Source organism: Eutrigla gurnardus (assembly GCF_963514095.1).
Source record: "Eutrigla gurnardus genome assembly, chromosome: 7".
Taxonomy (NCBI): Eukaryota; Metazoa; Chordata; class Actinopteri; order Perciformes; family Triglidae; genus Eutrigla; species Eutrigla gurnardus.
In genome coordinates, this window is record NC_139921.1 from 28,946,627 (window position 1) to 28,969,632 (window position 23,006).

General features: G+C 41.5%; 2 protein-coding genes across 2 annotated transcripts in view; one reads left to right on the forward strand and one right to left on the reverse strand.

Annotated features, from left to right (window-relative positions):
- The window catches only part of LOC311015404 (phospholipase B1, membrane-associated-like), a 63,516-nt gene extending 47,345 nt beyond the window's left edge, over positions 1-16,171 (reverse strand). Inside the window, exon 1 of the mRNA XM_084012628.1 lies at positions 16,161-16,171. The gene's annotated coding sequence lies outside the window, so the exon portion shown is untranslated. The remainder of the gene's footprint in view (positions 1-16,160) is intronic.
- LOC311016280 (uncharacterized protein) lies at positions 1,382-22,991 on the forward strand (the record flags this gene model as incomplete). The annotated part of the gene is made up of 8 exons (XM_084013881.1): positions 1,382-1,439; positions 7,237-7,283; positions 7,908-7,922; positions 8,032-8,136; positions 9,291-9,398; positions 9,512-9,665; positions 9,885-10,045; positions 10,144-22,991. The coding sequence occupies 8 exons, from the start codon at positions 1,382-1,384 to the stop codon at positions 22,504-22,506; spliced, it is 13,011 nt and encodes a 4,336-aa protein (XP_083870007.1). The 3' UTR covers positions 22,507-22,991.
- Positions 22,992-23,006: the final 15 nt, after the last annotated feature.

The window sequence follows — 23,006 nt, forward strand, 5'->3', positions numbered from 1 at the left end:
ACTTGGGAAACAGAAGTATTATATTATTTAAATCTCTCTCTTTCCGTGGTCGGGAGACACAGAGGAGCTTTCAGCAAATAACTTTATTAAATGTGTCTTTAGTTTGTGTGGTGGACGGTCGAATAATTTGACCCGACGTGCATCAAAATGTGCTTTTAAAACGTCACTAAAACACACTAGAATCCCTCTTTACATTTATTAAGAAATAAAATATTTGTATTATGTCACGGATGAGATGTACATCCGTTTTCTTTTTCTGAAAAAATATCAAATAATCTTAATTAAAATGATCATAAATCATTAGGACTCCCTGCATAAATAAAGGATGTAAAAAAAATGTAAATTCTATGTTTGTATCCTGTATTCAGGGTCTATTTTTCACGTCTCGCAAGGCAGCTTTTTCAAGTCACTTATCCCCAGATAATGGAAAGTCACCATGATCAATACAGTTTGTTACTGAGCTACATGCTAATCTAGCAGAACTATTGCTATCACTCCAGTGAGAGGATTGATCGGCCAATCAGACGCTCCCGGACGTCCCGAGAAACAGACACAAACTCTTCTCGTCTCGTTGGCATTCGATTGTTTTTCGTCTGACTTCATCCTGTATTTTTACTCCGGTCACGTCCTTACTATGTTGTGGTTGTTTGCTTTGTGTTCATCTGGATCAAGTGCTTTGGGTTTCCACTGTGTTTGTGTTGACTTGATCTTTGTGACATGACTTGTCGTGTGCTGTTTGAGTTTGACTTCCCGGTTGAACTCTCCATCATCGTTGCCTCCACAATGAGGGCTTTTTTAAACTAAGTGTACACAGCGTCAAATTGAGTTACGGCTGCTTGTCAGTAAACTGCGCCCCCCCCCCCCCCCCCCTCTTTCTCCCGTCACTGTTGGAGCCAGAAACTGACATTGTGATCGTCCTTGTCCGATTAGGACGGTCAATGAGACTGAACGGGGGGGGGGGGGGGGGGGGGGGGAGAGAGAGAGAAGAGAGGAGGAGGGGAAGGAGAAGGAATCAGCTCCTCCCATAATCAAATTAGCGTGCTGCACTGGAGGTCCATGTTTACGGGGGAAAGCAAGGGAGTTTCCTTCACTCGGCGGACAGCTCTGAGCTGGGAGACGGCAGCAGCCAGACCTCTCGCTCTCCTCTCTTCTCTCTCGGGTCGTTTTTCTGCAACTCATCCTTCGCTGCGCTGCGACGGGGCAACTTCCACACGGGAGGCTGATTCAGGAACGAGCCAGGGGGAGGGAAGCAGCAAACACCAGCAGCTGCAGCACCTGCCTAACTCCACCACCACCACCACCACCCTCCCTCCCTCCCGTCTCCCCCCTCCGGCCTGCCCGGCCCAGGACCTCATCCCCCGCCGTCGTCGCCACCGCCATCATGTGCGACTGTTTCCACCTGGCCTTCCCCAACTGGCACGCCGCCTCCTCAGGGACGGGTGGGCATCTTCCTCTACCGTTATCTTTCCCCCCTCTCTTTCTACGACTTTTTCTCTGTGTTCTCCCCCCTCCTCCCCCCATGCCCCGCTGACTAATTCACCGATTCAGCAGCAGCAGCAGCAGCAGCAGCGTAGTGCGGCGGGAGAGATTAGAGGGTGTGTTTTGTGACGAGCGGAGACAGTGAGTGAGTGCGAGGCGGCTGGTGCTGATGCTGAGTCGTGTCTCTGACCTGCAGTGAGCGCTGGGTGTGTCTGCAGAGTGTTTGAAGATGTCATCATCGACGGTGTCAGACAGCTCCCCTCCCGGTTCCTCTCCCGCTGTTTTATGTTTGAAGCAAAAAGGCTGAAAGGCAAAAAAAAAAACAGAGTCAGTCAGTGTGGCAGCTCAGCGAGGTAGAAAAACAGCGATAGAGGATAAACTTCCTGGGGGTAAAAACATGAAAAAGGAGACTGACAATTTTGAGGAACTGTATTCCCAAATCAACCCGAAGCTTTAAGGCTGCAGTCGTTGTGTAAAAGAGCTGCTTCCTGTGACCTCGCTTCACTTTTTTTCTGTCATAACATAGAAAATATCAACATTTCAGCTTTAGGATGCTCTCAAACCTACGCAATGCAGATGTTGCTGTCTCTTGATTGTTAGCGCTTTAAGGGAAATGCATTCCATCTTTGTGGACGTTGATGATCTGCTCACTGGATTTAACATATCAGCGTAAATAAAGCGTGTCCGATCACGAATGTGGGCACGGAACATAGTTACGTAGTTTGTGTGAAACCGATTTAGTTCGAGCTGTATTTGTGATGATGCTTGTGATGTTGGAATTAAAAAAATAGATGTTCAGCATGATTGTAGAAAGAAAACACAACATACGATTTTGCTGGAAATGAGTTCCAGTGGATTTAATTTACACATTTGTGCAGGATTTATTTAGTTGTTTGCTTTCAGTGGATATTTTTTTACATTTGTTGGTAAAATATCACCAAGGTTTTAACGTTTACCTCATGAGCCAAAGAAACCTGGAGATGATATATGGTCCGGAGAGGGCCGAGGAATTTATGTTTTCCATTTAACTGTTCTAGAAATTGTTTTAATGTTTTAGCGGACATCAAAGTATCACATGTCATATCAGAGACATGTTATTATCATGTCTGATTTGAGGAAAGAGCTTCGGTTTGTCTCTAAATAAAAGGAGGTGAAACATCTGCTGTCTGGTAAATTACAAATGAAAATGTTTTTTTTTTATTATTATTTGCTTTGCCTCATTTTCCTCGCTGCTACTTTTAATTAAGTCTGCCTGAAAACATGGAGGCATTCAGGGTTTGCTGTGAGGGGCTTGAGGCGATGCGTTCAAGGTCAGAGAGAGTTTTACAGCTTCATGCTGGGAACCGAGCCAGACTGAGGGGCCAGATCTGCTCGGAGACTCAGTCGCACAAATCCTGCTCTTGAATCAATATCACACCATTGGCATAGTTTATGTGTGCAGCTGCATCAGGTGGACATATGGCTTTATATGTTGTTGTCGGGGCATTGAATCCCTTTCTATCCTGGTTTTCAGTCATTTAACCATTCTAAGACACAGAAAACGCAGATCAGGGGAACTTTGAGTTACTCCGATCCACTCCAACGACTTTTAATGGAAAACAATGCATGTCATTGACTCGCTGTGTCACTGATTTTACTGTGGTTGTTGTCGGTGAACAGCTTGGGCAATAATCTGTTCAACAACTTGCATTAAATAAAAAGACATCAATATATATATATATATATATATATATATATATATATATATATTGCACCCTTTAATCAACAAACTCAACTAAATAATCATGATTAAATCAGAGTCACTGTGTGCTCCAGGCTGGTTTTGAAGTGCAAACACACGTCAACCGAGTGTAGGCTTCCACAAAATGATATTGCCTCGCTTGTTTTTTTGTTTTGTTTTTTGCCGTAATTACATGTTGTGGCAATTAAGACGGATTAAGATATGAATTCCAGAGCTGTGAGGAAACTCCCTGTTAAATTTGCGACGGATTAATAGATTGAAAGCATGCGCTTTTGCAGTCTCATGCTCCTATAATCCATGCAGAAAATCTAATTCTGTATTTCTTACTTCCCTTCACTTAAATCTCATTATACTTTGGATCCTCTTCCAGTGAAAGAGCTTGTGTCTGTCTGTTACACAAAAATGAGTAGAATCCAAATTCCGAAAGCACAAATGAGGAGCTGTGGAACTTGATATTAGTTTAGTGAAGAGGAGAGCTTCAGGGAGCCTTCCAGGTGTTTTTTTTTTCTAACAGTAAACACACAAACTGGAACAGAAGGAGGTTATGTAAGAGATGAGCTGAGGACAAACAACTAAACAAACCACAATTATTCTTTTCAGTCGAGAGCAAATCTGACATGCAGGATCGCAGACTTTGTGTTTGCAAGATCTTGTGATTTGAATCGAACAGGAGCGACGACGAGACAGATTCACTGTCACGGCTTTGTGTTTGGATATGTTTGACAAATGAGTTCAAGCGTTTATGGGTCTAATACATCGACGGACGAGCCGCGCCCAAATCCAGAGCGGCTGCTGCACCCGAATATGAATCACGCAGGATCTGCAGCACAAAAAGACTCCACCATCTACGGCTCAATATGCAGAATATTAACATGAAAGTCAAATTAGAGCATCAGGCAGCAGCTTTATATGATCATATTTACTATATAAAATCAAAGTCAAACAAGTATGTAGATCTACTATGTGATTTTTTTTTTTTTTTTTTTTTTTTTTTACAATTTTCATCAGCAGCCAGGGTTGTTATCAGGCCCTCTGCAGCACCCACATGACAAATATTTGAGAAAGGAGTTCCGGCATGTCGTCGGAGCAGGAATACTGGACGCCAAGCCTGAATTAAGTGGCGAATAATTTAAGAAATCCGTCACCCTAAATCCTCCGCTAAACTCACGGCACACATGGACGCCATGATTCACGACAGCAGACAAAGTTTTCTTCACGTTGATTTAATTAAAGCATCTGTAGCTGTGACCACACTGTCTAAAACAAGACAAAGCTAAAAACCTTAATTGTTTCCGTTAAGTTCACCAGAAAGACAAAAGCCCTGTTTGTGTGGGACTGTGATCTCAATCTGGTGAGAATCTGCCATGTCCGTAATTTGTTGTAATTTGTGATTTTGGGGTAAATTATGGAGGAGGCTGCATTGGCATTCATAAATTAGTTTTGACAGCATTTTGGATGGATCATCCCGGTACACAGCACAGAGACTTGAGATGTGGGACTAGTGGCGAGGGCAGTGCAGGAGAGTAAACAGGTTCACCGACAGGTGGCGATTGAAGCAGAATATTTTGTTAGATTAAAACGTGGTGTGAATTTTTGAAAAATGGTTCCATCCATTTTTTTCAACACATTTTGACATTGAGATAGTTGCAGAGACGACTGAGCGCTGCTCTCTCTCTCTCTCTCTCTCTCTCTCTCTCTCTCTCTCTCTCTCTCTCTCTCTCTCTCTCTCTCTCTCTCTGTGTGTGTGTGTGTGTGTGTGTGTGTGAATAGAGAAGCTGGGCTATCGCATTTTTGCAATTAAAATGTCATGGTTATGAATGAAGCCTGTTTGGTTTAGCCCCAATAGAGACCTATTCAGTCTTTGTTAGTATAAGTTTCTCCAGATTTAATATCCCCAATTATATATAAATATATCAACATCATCATCAATATTAAATCATCAACATTATTTTTTTGTTACAATGGCAAAGCTCTTATAAAATAAGAGGTTTTGAGACGGAGGATGTCTGATGTTTTATGTTCATTAAGGATATTTTACGGACTGTGTGTTGGTGCAAAGTCTGCAAAACCAAAGTCAACACGAGGACTCATTTAATCCACTTTGGGAGTGACACAAGTTAAGAAAGGTATGACTGCAACCTTAATGTGTCCCGCCCCCGTTTGTCCATCTGAGACTGAAACAAATGACTTCAGCCACCTCGGCAGTCACACCAGTTTGGACGCCGCGTCATTAACACCTCCGTTTTATTTCCAGGAGTTAAACAAACAGCAGCAGAAGGTAGGTTTGATTCCACATGACGGGGATGAGATGTTCTTTGTTGCCCTTCCACAGCTGGTGTGTTATACTTCACAACACGTTTAGACCGTTGGTGCGTTCAGGGTTCACAGCGTGAATCTACGCTTCTGTCGGATCAGCGCGATGCTATTTCTGATCCGGGTGTCGGAGCGACGTATGTCTTATGGTGATCGTGCCGATTGTGTTTAAAGTGCATTTTCAGTATCAGAGCTGTAACTTCTTTATCAAGCTCACAGGAGGAGGGAGGATGTTCTTTATCCCATCAGTCCCAACCCATCTTAACTGTCTTCTAATGCACTTACGCAGGCAGGCGGAGCTCTTCATATGACATACATTAAGGCAGTGGGTTGGGCAATGGTATGGTGGTTGGTTTCTATAAGACTACAAACTGAAAAATAAAATGAAATGTAAAAGTATTATCAACGGTCTTAAATGAATATATCGCCAAAAGTTTTGCATCAGTTACTTGCCAAAAAAAAGTTTACAAATGACTTGAAAGTTTTTACTTTTTTTTTTACACTTAAACTCACACTCACAGGCCTCCCATTACTGACAGCATTCACTTAAATACCCCAAGATATTCAATTATTTTCAGCTTTAAGTTAATATTGTGATATTGCTTTTGTTAAGATTGCTCTCTGTTTAACTTTGCTGCTTGAACTGATTCTTTTTGTTGCCGCTTGTAGGAGTTGAGTGCTTAGTGAGACTTATAAAAGATAGCACTGTTAGTTAGTCCCACAACTTATCAGCTGGCCCTGAATAGAAAAAGATGAATCAGCTGATTCAAGACCAAACATTAATCTGATGTTGAATTTTTAATGGTATATTATCCACCCAGAGCGTTGTTTACGTTCCTACTGATACAAATTAAAAAAAAAATGCACTACAGTGTAGCAACTGAGCTGCCGCTGCATTTCGTTGAGCAACTTGTGTGTCACAATGACAATAAATTATCCTTAATTCCTCCAGGCTCCAGAGCTCCGGGAGTCCAACCACATTTATCCTATTCTAATTTCTACCGACAACATAACATCCCTCGATAAGTGGCCTCTTAACGACATGAATTCATGAGCCAATGAGGCGCTAGAACCACAGAAAAGGTGAAGGATGGAGCAACTCTATTCCTCCACAATCATCCATCGATTTATGCAAATAATTCAGGATTTAAAAAACAACGTTTTACGTCCTAAGAATGTGAACCACTAACGAATGGACTTCCCGATCTTCCTGATACAATGAAGCTCACATTAAGGCGCCCTGATGGAGAAGTTTAAATGGATTTAAATCAGATTTATGTTTAGATATAATAATACGACTGATCATTTGGTCAGACTTTCCCTTTTCAGCAGCCTCCAGGGGCCTGAGCCGGGAGTCTTATCCGTGGATCAATACAGAGGATCACTTAACAGGCAAAGGAGGCAGCGGGTTCCTGGGGGAATTATTGCCAGGAAGAACTCTAAATAGTCTCATCATTGTCTCCAGCGTCTCTCTCTCTAAGCCTCAAAACAACTGCAGGAGTCAGACCGGGTGAAAGTTTCAGCTTACTGCTCAAAAAATAATAATAATGCAGATAAGCACCAGCGCTTAACTTCCGTTTTTGTGCACTTACATTTAATTATAATGTACAACTTTGCTACGTAAACACTATCACAATAAGCATATGTGAGATGTTATTGTGGTGTTGATGTTTTGTGTATTTTCTGTGTTTTCTGGTGAACAGGACCCGGTCGAAGGCTGAGAGCCCCGGAGCCTGGCACAGACGATTCAGTGAGTTCATGTTTCATCGGTTTCTAAAAGTTTTTATGTCTCAGCTTCAATCGACAGAGAAAAAACAGTATGTTAAAACTAAAAATAAACATGCAGTCATACACGTACGTACACTCTAACCGGACACTTTTATTTACCTAAATGTTGATTAAACGAGTGCCTGACACATTGAAGGCACACCTTACTTTTCTTGACCTACTTAACCCGAATATCCTGGTTCAAATCTATTCATGCCACGCTCAAATAACTTGTACAAAAGCCAATTTACATAGTTACTGACATATTAGCTGATGAAAATGCGGAATTAAATCAGCTGAAACCAACAATGCTAACGTATGAGGGCAACAGGATTTCAGTCATTTGTTTCACAAATATCTGGATCACCATACTCATTAGGATCAATCCTCTGGGGACCATTAATATCCAAATCTGGTGTTGGACTGACAGACCTGCCAACACACAACTAATGTGAGTTGCCATTGCCATTCAGCCAAACACCAAGCAACGCTGCCTTTGGCGTAGCGAGGTGTCATCACACTCTCTTAGACACCGTTTTCTCCACATTCATGGTTCACGCTGCAGATGCAGCTACGTGAGTTTTAACATTAACTGGTTTTTTTTCAGGCGGCTGCAGGAGAGGTAATGGTTTTTTAGACGAGGGCAGGGCAATTGCGTTTAAGTAACGCAAAAGTTTTGGGAACAGACCATGTGACTGTTTGTGGTGCTGACCGACCTTGTGTCCGTGCAGACATGTGACGAGCCATCCGAGTTCACGGAGAGGCCGCGGCCTCAAGGGTCGTCCCCCGTCGAGGAGTATCCCGAAACTGAGAAATACACCGACAGTGACAAAGAGGTACATCAACATGGACACAACAAACCAGTTACAACACAAACGTCCAGCAGAAATACTTCTTCTTCTTCTTCTTTATAGCATGACCTGGTTACTGAGCGAACACACTGGTTCATTCAACAGCCTATCTGGGATTCAACAGTCTGTTTTATTTAAGGCCGTTGACAAATCGAGTTAGAAAAATAAGCGTGTGACCAAGAGAAGCTAACTTGTGTATAGCCTTGTATTTGGCTCATTCATGCTCACATAGAGCTATTTGTGTCTGAAAAAGCTAAAAACAAACAAAAATGTGTTTATACCCCAAACACTGTTTTGTTAGATTACTTTCTTATTCATACATCGTGATCCCTGTAAAGTCCTAGCCAGAATGGTGGCGTTAACAGAATTAAGGTTAAGTTTGTTGCTGTGTTTGGCTGCCGCTCTCAAGAATGTGTTTTTCTAAATCTAAATCTTTGATGGAGGAACATTTTCAGTCGGCTCTTTTTCTTTCTTCACAACCTTCAAGTAGCTGCAGCCTCCAAGGAAACTAAACCACTTGAAGCTCACTGTTTAGGATTAACTGTTCCATCACTTTTATTATTTGTTCCCTCAAATTAAAGGACTATTTCACCTACAAAATTACCATTTGTACATTGAGTTCTTGGAGACAGGGATGACAATGTTGAAAGAATAAATAGTAAGATATTGGAAGATTAGAGTGTGAGCTTGCAAACTGATGTTTTGATATAGTTGCTGTCTTTTTACTTAATTTTCAAAAAAATCTCCTTTCACCAAGGAGGCATGCAAGAAAAAAACAAAGTTTTCTGTTCAAGAATTCACGGTGGTAAGCAGTCGATATACAGATGTTCATTTTATGGGTGAAGTATTCCTTTAAGGCATTATTGAATTATCACCATCCATCCTTTACACTCTCACTATGGACAGCTTGTATATAATATAAATGTATCTTGATCTTCTTGACAGATATGTAAAAAATGTGTTTTATTTATTGTATATTATAGCCAGTATATTAGTATATTGAGTGCACAAATCATTTGAATAGTACACATATCAGGCACTGTATTTGTGAGTATGGTGCAAGATAGCTTTGTTTAAATACTTCAACAGGAATCTTTTCTGTATCATGTTAAGTTAGAATTAATTTTTTTCTTTCTCAGTGCGAAGCGGAGCATGACCCACACCACAAAAGTGGAAAGAAAACTAAAAAGTCTGGGCTTGGGTCCATGTTTGAGAAGCGCTCAACTTCAAAGATGAGTAAACTGAAGGTGAGACATTCCCACCTTTTCCTTTCTCTCTCTTCTATATCTGTGAACGCAGTGAGAATAGCAGAGATAAAAGCCCAAATTACTTAATTCTGTCTGTTTTGATGCGTTGGCAGGAAGTTCACAGCCCTGAGTCTGGGGTGATAGTGAAAACAGCCAAAGATGGTTGTGCGGAGGGTCTGGTTTACGGCGGAGGGGGGAAAGATGGAATCTTCATTAAAGAAGTGGTACCAGAGTCACCTGCCTCGAAAAGCCTGCAACTGAAAGAAGGTACACTACCAGCCTAAGAGGGAGAAACAATTATAGTCTGATTTTATTTCCGATTACAATTAAAGCTAAAGATTGCGTAAAGTGGGATCACTGAAGATACTAACTGGGTCCATTGGAAAGTCCAAAACCCATTATAAGTACTTACATTCTGTCCATCCAGATGCCATAATGGCCGTCTAATCTCTGTGCTTCTGAAATGTTTTGCTCTTCTTTACGCAGGAGATCAGATTCTGAGTGCCACTGTGTATTTTGACAATGTGTCATACGAGGACGCCATTCAGATTCTGGAGCACGCTCAGGCTTACAAAGTGAAGCTCTGCTTGAAACGCAAACCAGACATCACAGAGACCGAACCAACTGTCGACTCTGACGCCATCCCTGTAACTATTTTCAAGTTGTCAGACTCTTTTTGACAAAAAAAACAAACAAACAAATCTTGAGGATGAAACTGACATTTCATATATTTGTTGCTCAACAGGAGGATGATGTCTACGCTCCAGAGATGAGGGAGCAAGGAAAAACCAAAAGGCGTGGTGATGCCCGCATTTCATGGCCCAAGTTTCCCTCTTTCGGAAAAGGACGGAAGTCTCGCTTCACAAGGTCTCACAGCTCCTCGGAGGCTGATGAGCAGAGAAAACTGGAGCTGAGTCCCACTACGAGTGACACAGAGTCACCTATAAAATCTCAGGATGCTCTCAAAGGCAAGAAGAAGCATAAAATAAAGCTTTCCGTTCTGACAAAAAGAGGACGCGTAAGTTCATCTGAAGACCAGGACACAGACGCGCAGATGCTTTCACCTGAGTGCCTTGAAAGCCCCTCAGGGGAAACACCTCAAGTCTATGTGACAGGGGATCTAAAAGGAGTGGAAGACTTAAGGTGCCAGCAAACAAGTCAAGAGCTGGCTGAAGGTCAAACTGTTCATCACAAGGTGGAACTCATCACTCTAGATGGCACTTTGAAAACAGAAGATCTAACTGTGGCTCTGGCAGGTCAAGGAAGTCCCTCGGGTGTGAAGTCCCCTGACGGGAAGAAAAAACGGTCTGAATTAAAAATGAAAATTTTGGGAAAGGATAAATCACACAAGAAAGATGCAAAAGCAAAATCACCAAAACGGCTGAAAACGCTAGGGGCAAGTATTGAAGTAGCAGACCCACATGGAAATGAAAAATCTGATGTCATCCCAAGTTTTGAATCAAAACTACAGGGAGATCAACTTGCACTTGATGCCAATACCAAACTGATCAGCAGTTCAGGGGTAATTTCAGACAAATCAGTGACAACACAGATGGAAATGAGCGTACCGAAGGTGGACCTGGAAATACCTGACATTGCACTGATACGAAGATCTCCACAGAAAGGTGAAGGAAAAACCAAGAAAGACAAGGATATTAAACGGAAATCAGATCCATCATTCAAACTGCCTAAAATAGGCTTTGGTGACATTGCCAGTGAGGAAACAATCCCCAAAATGAATGTAAACGTTGAAGAAGGCAAAGCTAGAATTGAGAAATTTACAACTGAGGGTACAGATGTGAAAGAAGATCCTTACAACCTACTGTCAAAAAGCAGTCTGTCCAGAACAAAACTTCCCAAACGTGAAGACATTGAGATTCCAGGTATGGAGGACATGTCTAAGAGGACCACAGCCAAAGGAATTAAAGAGCCTAAAACTGTTTTTACTGGACATTATGATGACATTCAAGCTGAAACTGTACAACTGTCAATTGATGTTGACAGTGTGAAAGAGGCAGTCTCTAAATTGCCTGGATTTAAGCTGCCAAAGGTTGATACAAGTGGCATGCCTATTCCTGAAGAAATTACCGTGATAGATGCAAACGCACAAAGAATATCAGTGAAAACACCCACTAAAACAAAACATGAGGAACATTACAGTAAGTTTGATGTGAATGCCTCTCCAGACATCTTCAAGACAACGGTGAAACTACCAAAGATCACTGCTGCTGACTTAGCCTCAGAGGAACTTTTAACGGTTATTGATATAAAAAAACGAGAACAAATAATAATACCTGGAAAAGAAAGTATACAAGAAGTCACCACTCTTCAGACACAAGAAACACAAGGCAGAGAGGGCATCGAATCTGAATATAAATCTGCAGCTACATTCAGATCAGATAGCAAGAGGGCAAAGATAGCAATGCCTAGCATTAGGATTGCAAAACCAGACATACGAATCCCTGACGTTGGAATTTACTTGCCAAAACAAAACCTCTCTGAGCAAAAAGGTGACAACATAAAGGGAGAAAGGACTATATTCCTCGAAGAAGAAATGCCAAAGTATGAAACAAAGAACCAGATCGGAGGAGTCATTAACATACCTGAAATTGACGGCATTGAATACATTGATTCAGTAGATGGTTCACCAGCCAAAAAAGATGGTGGCATTAGGCGTGCAGGTGTTCATCTTGATGCTGCATGGCCAGAAGCTGACATCTCCTTTCTAGATATCGGAGGTGAAGTAAGAGATGTTGAAGCTGAGGAGCACACATTCAAACTGCCTACATTTGGAGCAGTAATTCCAAACATCAGCGTGAATGTGTCAGATGCAAAGAAGGATATAAACATTGATGGGGCTGAGATAAAAACACCTGAAAAGGAGGGAAAGGGTGGCAGGTTTAAAATGCCAAGTCTTGGCATCTCCATGCCAAAGGTGAAGGGGCCTAAAATTGATTTAAGCCTACCAAAAAAAGATGTAGATGTCACACTACCAGAAGCTGACATTCCTGAGGTGGAGATCGAAAAGCCTGAACTGGAAATCAAACCTGGACAGGTGGAAGGTGAACTTGATGGAAAAGGAATTAAGTTCAGGAAGCCAAAGTTTGGAATTAAAATACCAAAATTAAAAGGACCTCAATTTGATTCAAGCTTGTCAAAGAAAGACGTGGGTGTCACACTCCCAGAGGCTAAAGCTGAAGTCAAACTCCCAGAAGCCCCTGAGATTGAGGTTACTCTTAGAACCATAGATGGTTCCATTCCAGAGCAAAAGATGGAAGTTGACAGACTTGAATTGGAAATCAAACCTCCAAGGATTGAAGGGGAACTTGATATGCAAGGAGGCACGTTTAAAATGCCAGAATTTGGTGTAAAAATGCCAAAAATTAAACAGCCTGAATTTGATTTAAGCTCAAAAAAGAACGACACAGATGTCAAATTGCCTCAAGCTAAAGCAGAATTCAACATTGAACATAAAGAATCTGCTTTTGAAATAGAAGGTCCAGAGATTGTAGTACGCAAACAGGATGCTGAAATGCCACATCTCGGGTTCTCTATGCCTAAAGTCAAAGGACCTCAGTTTAATTTAAGTTCATCAAAGAAAGATGTAGATGTCACACTGCCAGAAACCAGTTTTGAAGGCAAACTCCACAAAGCACCTAAAATTGATGCCAGTCTTGGAAAAGCAGAAGTTTTGATTCCAGAGATGGAAGCTAAAAAACCTGAAGTGAAAATCAAACCTTTGCAGACTGACGTTAACCTTGAAGCACAAGGAGGCAAGTTCCAAATGCCAAAGTTTGGAATCACAATGCCAAAAGTAAAAGGACCTGAATTTCACCTTGGCTTATCAAAGAAAGATGGAGATGTGATACTACCAGAAGCCAAAGCTGAAGTAGGAGTCCCCGATGCTCCTAAAGTAGATGTCAATCTGGGAAAAGCAGATGTTTCTCTTCCAGAGGGAAACATTGAATTAAAAATGAAACCTCTGGAAAGCGAAGTTGAAATTGATGGGCAAGGAAGCAAGTTCAAAATGCCAAAGTTGGGAATGTCAATGCCAAAAGTAAAAGGACCTGAAATTCACTTTGGCTTATCAAAGAAAGATGGAGATGTGACATTGCCAGAAGCCAAAGTTGAAGTAAAAGTACCTGACAGTGACATAAAAGAACTTCCTGCTGAGGTGGAAATTAAAGCTCCTGAAATGCAAGTTGAGGCAAAAGGATCACCTTTAAAATTTAAGATGCCAACATTCAAACTACCAAAATTTGGAGTTGGTACTCCAAATGTTTCTGTAGAAGAACCTGATATGGACAAAGATGTCAAAATCATTGGAGCTGATATTAATATCCCTGACAAGGGGTCTGCGATTGACATTGAAGGACCTTCACTCGATATGAAAACTACAGGAGCTGAACAGGATGGAAAAGGAAGCAAGTTTAAAATGCCACATCTTGGTTTCTCCAAACCAAAAATTAAAGGACCTAAAATTGACTTAAGCCTATCAAAGAAAGACGCTGAAGTCAAATTACCAGAGACAAAAGCTGATGTCAAACTTCCAGAGGTTGATCTTGGAAAAGTAGATGTTTCGATTCCAGAGGTGAAGGTGGAGGTTAAAAAACCTGAAATGGAAATGCAGTTATTGCAGACTGAAGATGATCTTGATGGACAAGGAGAAAAGTTCAAGTTTGGAATGAAATTGCCAAAGGTAAAAGGGCCAGAATTTGACTTGAGTTTATCAAAGAAAGACGCTGATGTCAGTGTTGGAAAAGCAGAAGTTTCAATTCCAGAATCAGAGTTGGAAATCAAACCTTTGAAGACTGACATTGAACTTGAAGGACACAAAGGAAAGTTCCAAATGCCAAAGTTTGGAATCACTATGCCAAAATTAAAAGGACCTGAAATTGATTTAAGCTTGTCAAAGAAAGATGCAGATGTTACATTACCAGAGGCTGATTCTCAGTTTGAATTCCCAGAAGCTCCTGAGATAGCTGTGGACATGAAAGCTGATGTCAATCTCCCTGATGTTGATATCAAAGAATCTTCTGCTAAAGTGGAAGTTAAAGCCCCTGAGATCGAAGCTCAGTTGAGCAATGTGAAAGGATCACCATTAAAATTTAAACTGCCAACATTCAAATTTCCCAAATTTGGAGCTACCACTCCAAATGTCAGCACTGAAGTACCGGATATTGACAATGAAATCAAAATTGATGGAGCTGACATGCACATATCTGTGCCACACACCGATATTGATGTACCAGAAGTGAAAGCAGAGGTTCATCTGCCAGAGGTTCAAGTCAAAAAGCCTTCAGGCAGCGTTGTAATAGAACAGCCAGGTGTTGAGGTAGATGGAAAATTGAAAAAACGGTTCTCACTGCCCAGATTTTCTTTTTCAAAAACAAGTGGTAAGGCCCCAGAAATTGATGCCAGTCTTCAGGATGTTAATGTTTCAGAAGGAAATGTGGAAGTGAAAGGAGGGAAAGCGGATATAAAAGTATCAGAGTGTGAAGCAGAAGTTGAAGGAAGCAAGTTTAAAATGCCAAAGTTTGGATTCACACTCCCAAATGTTACAGGGCCTGAAATCGATTTTAGCTTATCAAAGAAAGATGAACATGTCACACTCCCACAAGCAGAAGCTGAACTTCCTGCTGTCAAAATAAAACAACCATCAGCTACAGTGGAAATTAAAGCTCCTGAGATTGAAGCTCCAACAGTTAATATTGAAGGGTCACCATCAAAACTTAAAATGCCAACATTCACACTACCCAAATTTGAAGCTGCTACTCCAAAGGTCAGTGTGGAAGTTCCTGATGTGGACAAGGACATTAAACTTGGCGGAGCTACAGTGGATGTCACAGCACCCAGCATTGGCACTGAAGGCATATCTGTAGATGTGAAAGCTAAAGGAAGTGAACTTGAAGGATCAGGAACTAAGTTTAAAATGCCAAAGTTTGGTATCTCAATGCCAAAAGTTAAGGGGCCTGAATTTGATTGGAGCTTATCAAAGAAAGATGGAGATGTCACACTGCCAGAAGCCAAAGCTGAAGTTCATCTTCCGGATGTCAAAATAAAACATTCGTCTGCAACAGGGGAACTTGAGCTTGAAGCTCAAACAGGTAATGTTGAAGGATCACCATCAAACTTTAAAATGCCAACTTTCACATTACCCAAATTTGGAGCTACAACTCCAAAGGTCAGTATGGAAATGGGTGATTTGGACAAGGACATCAACATTGATGGAGCTACAGTGGATGTCACAGCACCCAGCATCGACACTGAAGGCCTATCCATAGATGTGAAAGCTAAAGGAGGTGAACTTGAAGGATCAGGAAGCAAGTTTAAAATGCCCAAGTTTGACATTTCAATGCCAAAAATGAAAGGACCTGAAATCGACTTAAGTTTATCGAAGAAAGATGGAGAGGTCATATTACCAGAGGCTAAAGTTGAAATCACACGCCCAAATGCTGAAATCAAAGAACCTGAAGTCGAAATTAAGCCTGTTGAGATCAAGGTTGCAACGAAGGATAAGGAAGGATCACCATCAAAATTTAAGATGCCAACATTCAAATTCCCAAAATTTGGAGTTGGTACGGACAAAGACATAAAAATTGATGGGGCTGACATTAAAATTCCCGAAGAAGTTATGGAAGTTCACATTGAAGCACCAAGCATTGACATAGAAGGCCCATCGACAGATATTAAAACTACAGGAATTGAACATGAAGGAAAAGGAAGCAAGTTTAAGCTGCCAGGTCTCAGCTTTTCTGGGCCTCAAATCAAAAAGCCTGATATTGATTTAAGCTTATCAAAGAAAGATGTAGATGTCAACCTGCCAGAAATCAAAGCTGAAGTCAAACTCCCTGACGTTGGACTGAAAGAACCTTCTGCTGAAGTGGAAGTTAAAGCCCCTGAGATCAAGATTTCGACCAAAGGTAAAGAAGGATCACCATCAAAATATAAGATGCCAACATTCAAATTTCCAAAATTTGGAATTGGTACTCCAAGTGCCACCATAGAAATGCCTGATGTGGACGGAGACATCAAAATCGATGGCGTTGACAGTAAAGTTCCTGAAGAGGTTCTTGCAGTTGACGTTGCAGCACCCAGTATTGACATTGAAGGCCCATCAATAGATATCAAAACTACAGGAATTGAACATGAAGGAAAAGGAAGCAAGTTTAAGCTGCCAAGTCTCGGTTTTTCAGGGCCTCAAATCAAACGGCCTGACATTGATTTAAGCTTATCAAAGAAAGACGTAGATGTGAACCTGCCAGAAGTCAAAGCTGAAGTCAAACTCCCCGACGTTGGACTGAAAGAACCTTCTGCTGAAGTGGAAGTTAAAGCTCCTGATATCAAGATTTCGACCAAAGGTAAAGAAGGATCACCATCAAAATATAAGATGCCAACATTCAAATTGCCAAAATTTGGAATTGGTACTCCAAGTGCCACCATAGAAATGCCTGATGTGGACGGAGACATCAAAATCGATGGCGTTGACAGTAAAGTTCCTGAAGAGGTTCTTGCAGCTGACATTGCAGCACCCAGTATTGACATTGAAGGCCCATCAATAGATATCAAAACTACAGGAATTGAACATGAAGGAAAAGGAAGCAAGTTTAAGCTGCCTAGTCTCGGTTTTTCTGGGCCTCAAATCAAACGGCCTGACATTGATTTAAGCTTATCAAAGAAAGACGTAGATGTGAACCTGCCAGAAGTCAAAGCTGAAGTCAAACTCCCTGATGTTGGACTGAAAGAACCTTCTGCTGAAGTGGAAGTTAAAGCTCCTGAGATCAAGATTTCGACCAAAGGTAAAGAAGGATCACCATCAAAATATAAGATGCCAACATTCAAATTTCCAAAATTTGGAGTCGGTATTCCAAGTGCCACCATTGAAGTGCCCAACAGAGATGTCAAAATCGATGGAGCGGACATAAAAGTTCCTGAAGAGGTTCTTGCAGTTGACATTGCAGCACCTAGTATTGACATTGAAGGCCCATCAATAGATATCCAAACTACAGGAATTGAACATGAAGGAAAAGGAAGCAAGTTTAAGCTGCCTAGTCTTGGTTTTTCAGGGCCTCAAATCAAACGGCCTGACATTGATTTAAGCTTATCAAAGAAAGACGTAGATGTGAACCTGCCAGAAGTCAAAGCTGAAGTCAAACTCCCTGATGTTGGACTGAAAGAACCTTCTGCTGAAGTGGAAGTTAAAGCTCCTGAGATCAAGATTTCGACCAAAGGTAAAGAAGGATCACCATCAAAATTTAAGATGCCGACATTCAAATTACCAAAATTTGGAATTGGTACTCCAAGTGCCACCATAGAAATGCCTGACGTGGACGGAGACATCAAAATCGATGGCGTTGACAGTAAAGTTCCTGAAGAGGTTCTTGCAGTTGACATTGCAGCACCCAGTATTGACATTGAAGGCCCATCAATAGATATCAAAACTACAGGAATTGAACATGAAGGAAAAGGAAGCAAGTTTAAGCTGCCAAGTCTCGGTTTTTCAGGGCCTCAAATCAAACGGCCTGACATTGATTTAAGCTTATCAAAGAAAGACGTAGATGTGAACCTGCCAGAAGTCAAAGCTGAAGTCAAACTCCCCGACGTTGGACTGAAAGAACCTTCTGCTGAAGTGGAAGTTAAAGCTCCTGAGATCAAGATTTCGACCAAAGGTAAAGAAGGATCACCATCAAAATATAAGATGCCAACATTCAAATTTCCAAAATTTGGAGTCGGTATTCCAAGTGCCACCATTGAAGTGCCCAACAGAGATGTCAAAATTGATGGAGCGGACATAAAAGTCCCTGAAGAGGTTCTTGCAGTTGAAATTGCAGCACCTAGTATTGACATTGAAGGCCCATCAATAGATATCAAAACTACAGGAATTGAACATGAAGGAAAAGGAAGCAAGTTTAAGCTGCCAAGTCTCGGTTTTTCTGGGCCTCAAATCAAACGGCCTGACATTGATTTAAGCTTATCAAAGAAAGACGCAGATGTGACACTACCAGAAGTCAAAGCTGAAGTCAAACTCCCTGACGTTGGACTGAAAGAACCTTCTGCTGAAGTGGAAGTTAAAGCTCCTGAGATCAAGATTTCGACCAAAGGTAAAGAAGGATCACCATCAAAATATAAGATGCCAACATTCAAATTGCCAAAATTTGGAATCAGTACTCCAAGTGCCACCATAGAAATGCCTGATGTGGACGGAGACATCAAAATCGATGGCATTGACAGTAAAGTTCCTGAAGAGGTTCTTGCAGTTGACATTGCAGCACCCAGGATTGACATTGAAGGCCCATCAATAGATATCAAAACTACAGGAATTGAACATGAAGGAAAAGGAAGCAAGTTTAAGCTGCCGAGTCTCGGTTTTTCTGGGCCTCAAATCAAACGGCCTGACATTGATTTAAGCTTATCAAAGAAAGACGTAGATGTGAACCTGCCAGAAGTCAAAGCTGAAGTCAAACTCCCTGACGTTGGACTGAAAGAACCTTCTGCTGAAGTGGAAGTTAAAGCTCCTGAGATCAAGATTTCGACCAAAGGTAAAGAAGGATCACCATCAAAATATAAGATGCCAACATTCAAATTTCCAAAATTTGGAATTGGTACTCCAAGTGCCACCATAGAAATGCCTGATGTGGACGGAGACATCAAAATCGATGGCGTTGACAGTAAAGTTCCTGAAGAGGTTCTTGCAGTTGACATTGCAGCACCTAGTATTGACATTGAAGGCCCATCAATAGATATCAAAACTACAGGAACTGAACATGAAGGAAAAGGAAGCAAGTTTAAGCTGCCAAGTCTCGGTTTTTCTGGGCCTCAAATCAAACGGCCTGACATTGATTTAAGCTTATCAAAGAAAGACGTAGATGTGAACCTGCCAGAAGTCAAAGCTGAAGTCAAACTCCCTGATGTTGAACTAAAAGAATCTGCCAAAGTGGAAATCAAAGCTCCTGGAATTGATGTTCAGACAAGTAATATTGAAGGATCACCATCGAAAGTGAAAATGCCAACATTCAAATTACCCAAATTTGGTGCTGCTACTTCACAGATCAGTGTGGAAGTACCTGATGTGGACAAAAATATTAAAGTGGATGGAGCAGGTTTAAAATTACCAGAAGCAAAAGCTGAAGTAATACATCCTGACGTTGAAATCAAAGAGTCTGTGGGTTCAATTTCAGTATCACAGGAGCCAATCATAGAGGGTGATGTCAAGTTGAAAAAGGCAAGCTGGACAATGCCAAAATTTTCATTTTCAAAGACAAGCGTTAAGTCCCCTGAAATTGAAGTCAACCTTGATGTCCCAAATGTTGACGTTGTACTTCCAGAGGCCAAAACAGACATGCATCTTCCAGATATCGATGTCAAAGAACCCTCAGGTATTTCAATAGAGGGGGCACCTGCTACAGACATTGATGCTAAATTGAAAAAGCCAAGGTTTTCATTACCCAAATTTTCCTTTTCAAAGCAAACTTCAAAAGAGTCTAATGTTGATGTCAGTCTCCCAGAAATTGATGTCGATCTTCCAAAAGTAAATGTGGAGGTCAAACAACCTGAAGTGGAGCTTAAGCCACCAGAATGTGATGTTGAATTAGAAGGCCAAGAAAATAAGTTTAAAATGCCAAAATTTGGCATCTCAATACCAAAAGTTAAGGGGCCTGAATTTGATTTGAGCTTATCAAAGAAGGATGTCGATGTCACACTCCCAGAAGCCAAAGCTGAAGTTCAACTTCCGGATGTCAAAATAAAACAACCATCAGCTACAGTGGAAATTAATGCTCCTGAGATTGAAGGTAATATTGAAGGATCACCTTCAAAACTTAAAATGCCAACATTCACACTACCCAAATTTGGAGCTGCTACTCCAAAGGTCAGTGTGGAAGCGTCTGATGTGGTAAAGGACATTCAAATTGAGGGAGTTACAGTGGATGTCACAGCACCCAGCATTGACACTGAAGGCCTATCTGGAGATGTGAAAGCTAAAGGAGGTGAACTTGAAGTATCAGGAAGTAAATTAAAAATGCCAAAGTTTGGCATCTCAATGCCAAAAGTTAAAGGACCTGAAATTGATTTAAGTTTATCAAAGGATGATGTAGATGTCACACTGCCAGAAGCTAAAGCTGAAGTTGAACTACCCAATGTTGAGGCAATTTCAGCACCAGATGCACCAACAGTTGAGGTAGAGACCAAGTTTAAACGACCAAACTGGGCATTTCCAAAATTCTCCTTTTCAAAGACAAGTGGTAAAGCCCCTGATGTTGATGTCAACCTTGAAACACCCAGAGTTGATGCTACATCAACAGAGGCCAAAGCAGATGTCCAAGGACCTTCAGGGGCTATTTCAATGGAGGAGCCACCTGCAACAGAACTTGATGTAAACTTGAAAAAAACAAAATTTTCACTACCCAGATTTTCTTTTTCAAAGTCAGGTGCTAAAGAATCTGAAGTCAGTGCTGAGCATCTACGTGTTGATGTTTCTCTTCCAGAGGGAGAAGTGATAGTAAAGCAACCTGAAGTGAAAATTAAAGCTCCTGAGCTTGAAGCTGAACAAGGACAAGGAAGTAAGTTCAGATTGCCAAAGTTCGGCATTGCACTTCCCAAAGTAAAAGGACCTGAAGAAGATTCAAATGCATCACAGGGAGATGTAGGTATCACCTTGCCAGAAGTTAAAGGAGAGGTCAAACTCCCTGAAATTGCGTTCAAAGAATCTCCAGCTAGTGTGGAAATTGAAGTTTCTGAGACTGAATCTAAGTCAAAAGATATTGGAGGATCACCGCTGAAATTTAAAATGCCAACATTGAAGATGCCGAAATTTGGAGCTGCTACCAATGTTACCATAGAAGCACCCGAAACAGACAAAACAGCTGAAACTGATGGAGTGAAACTTACGGATGCTGCTATCAACATCAAAGATCCAAGTGTTGATATAAAAATGGACATGTCCAAGGCAACAATAACAGATTCTGAAATTTCAACGACTGAGACTGACAGTTTTATTCTTGGCTCTCCAAGTAAATTCAAACTACCATTATTTAAAATGCCAATGCTGGGGTTGTCGAGAGCCAACGCTGAAGATGGAAATGTCCCTGTTGACACTGAATGCAAAGAAGATGACATGGAAATGAAAGTAGAGCCAAAAGGAGAGACTAAATCCCCAAAAGGAGAGACTAAATCACCCAAAGTGAGTTTTACATCGTTTGGTGAGCTCCTCAAGAATTTTGATGTTGAATTTGATGTCTCAAAAAAGCCCGAAAATCTTGAAACCACAAAGGAAGTTCATGAAAGAGATGATGAAAAGAAGGTGGAGGCAAAGGAAAAGGAAACAAAGCAAGATACTATCAAAAGTCCTGAGAGGACAGGCTGGTTTAAATTCCCCAGATTTGGACTGTCTTCCCCATCAGAACCTGCCAAGATCTCTGAAGGCGATGAGAAGAGCCCAGTCTGGGAAACGGCAGATGAGGACATAAGCCCCACCTGTTCTGTGCAGTCGTCAGACGCCTTTGCAGACATTAGCTCTGCGATGACAAGTGAGCATTTGGGCCTCTCTTTATCATCTCCAACCAAGGTAACTGTCAAATACTCTGATCCTGACGCTGCTACAGGGCTCGGAGAAATGCACACTAACATCATTACTTCCACCACAAGGACTGAGCTGATCTCGGTTGAGCCCAACTTGCCCGAGAAAATCACCATTCTGTCATCTGGAGTTTCATCCTCGTCGGAAGACACACTCAGACTGAATTCGGGAAAAATACACGTCATTACATCAAACATACAAGCGACCCCGGAGTCACAGCATGCGAAGCTACTAACCGCTGTTCAAATCCAAGCAGCTGGAGGCCTTCCCCAAGAATCAGGGTCTAACGAAGCTGCATCGTGGACAGTCGAGGAGTCGCAAAGGGGCAAGAGAACGGTCTTCGAGAGGCATTTAGTTAGAGAGACGTCAAGTGAGAGAAGTGAAAGCAAAGAAACAATTGTGATAACCAAACAAATCACACGAGTGCTCGACTCCTCCGAGCCCATTTCAGGTGAGACGGCTTCATCCATTCAACGGCTGAGAGATTCAGTGCACTCCGAGAAAATGAGGTTCTTTGATGGAGCAGACGAGTGAAATATCTGGATGTAAACTGTGTCTGCAGATACAGTCCTTCATTATCCGGCCTCAGTGGGTTTCTGAATGTCACTGTGACAGACAGGTGAGACAGACAGAAAAATGGAAAAGATTGTTTACTTACCAATTGCAGGAAGAAATGCGTCAGCCGTTAACTTTAATCTCTGGCTGCATGTTGTTGACCTATAAAGAGATGGATTAACGTTATTCACTGACAAGTTGTTAATAAGCTGCGTAGCTGAGTGACCTTTACCGCAAATTGTGACGGGACCCAAATATCCTTGCTTATCGTGTCACAGAACTAAAGTAAGCCATATCTTTTTGCTTATCGAAAAATCGTAATGTAGCCTATTTGTTGTTTCATGGTTTTTAAACGTACAGCGCTGACCCAAATTACTTGTGCTCTAATTTATCAGATGATAATCGCCAGTGCATTGGATGTAAAGGCGGTTTTATCTGAACAAAGACTGTTTGCAAAAAATAAATCAATGTTATTGACA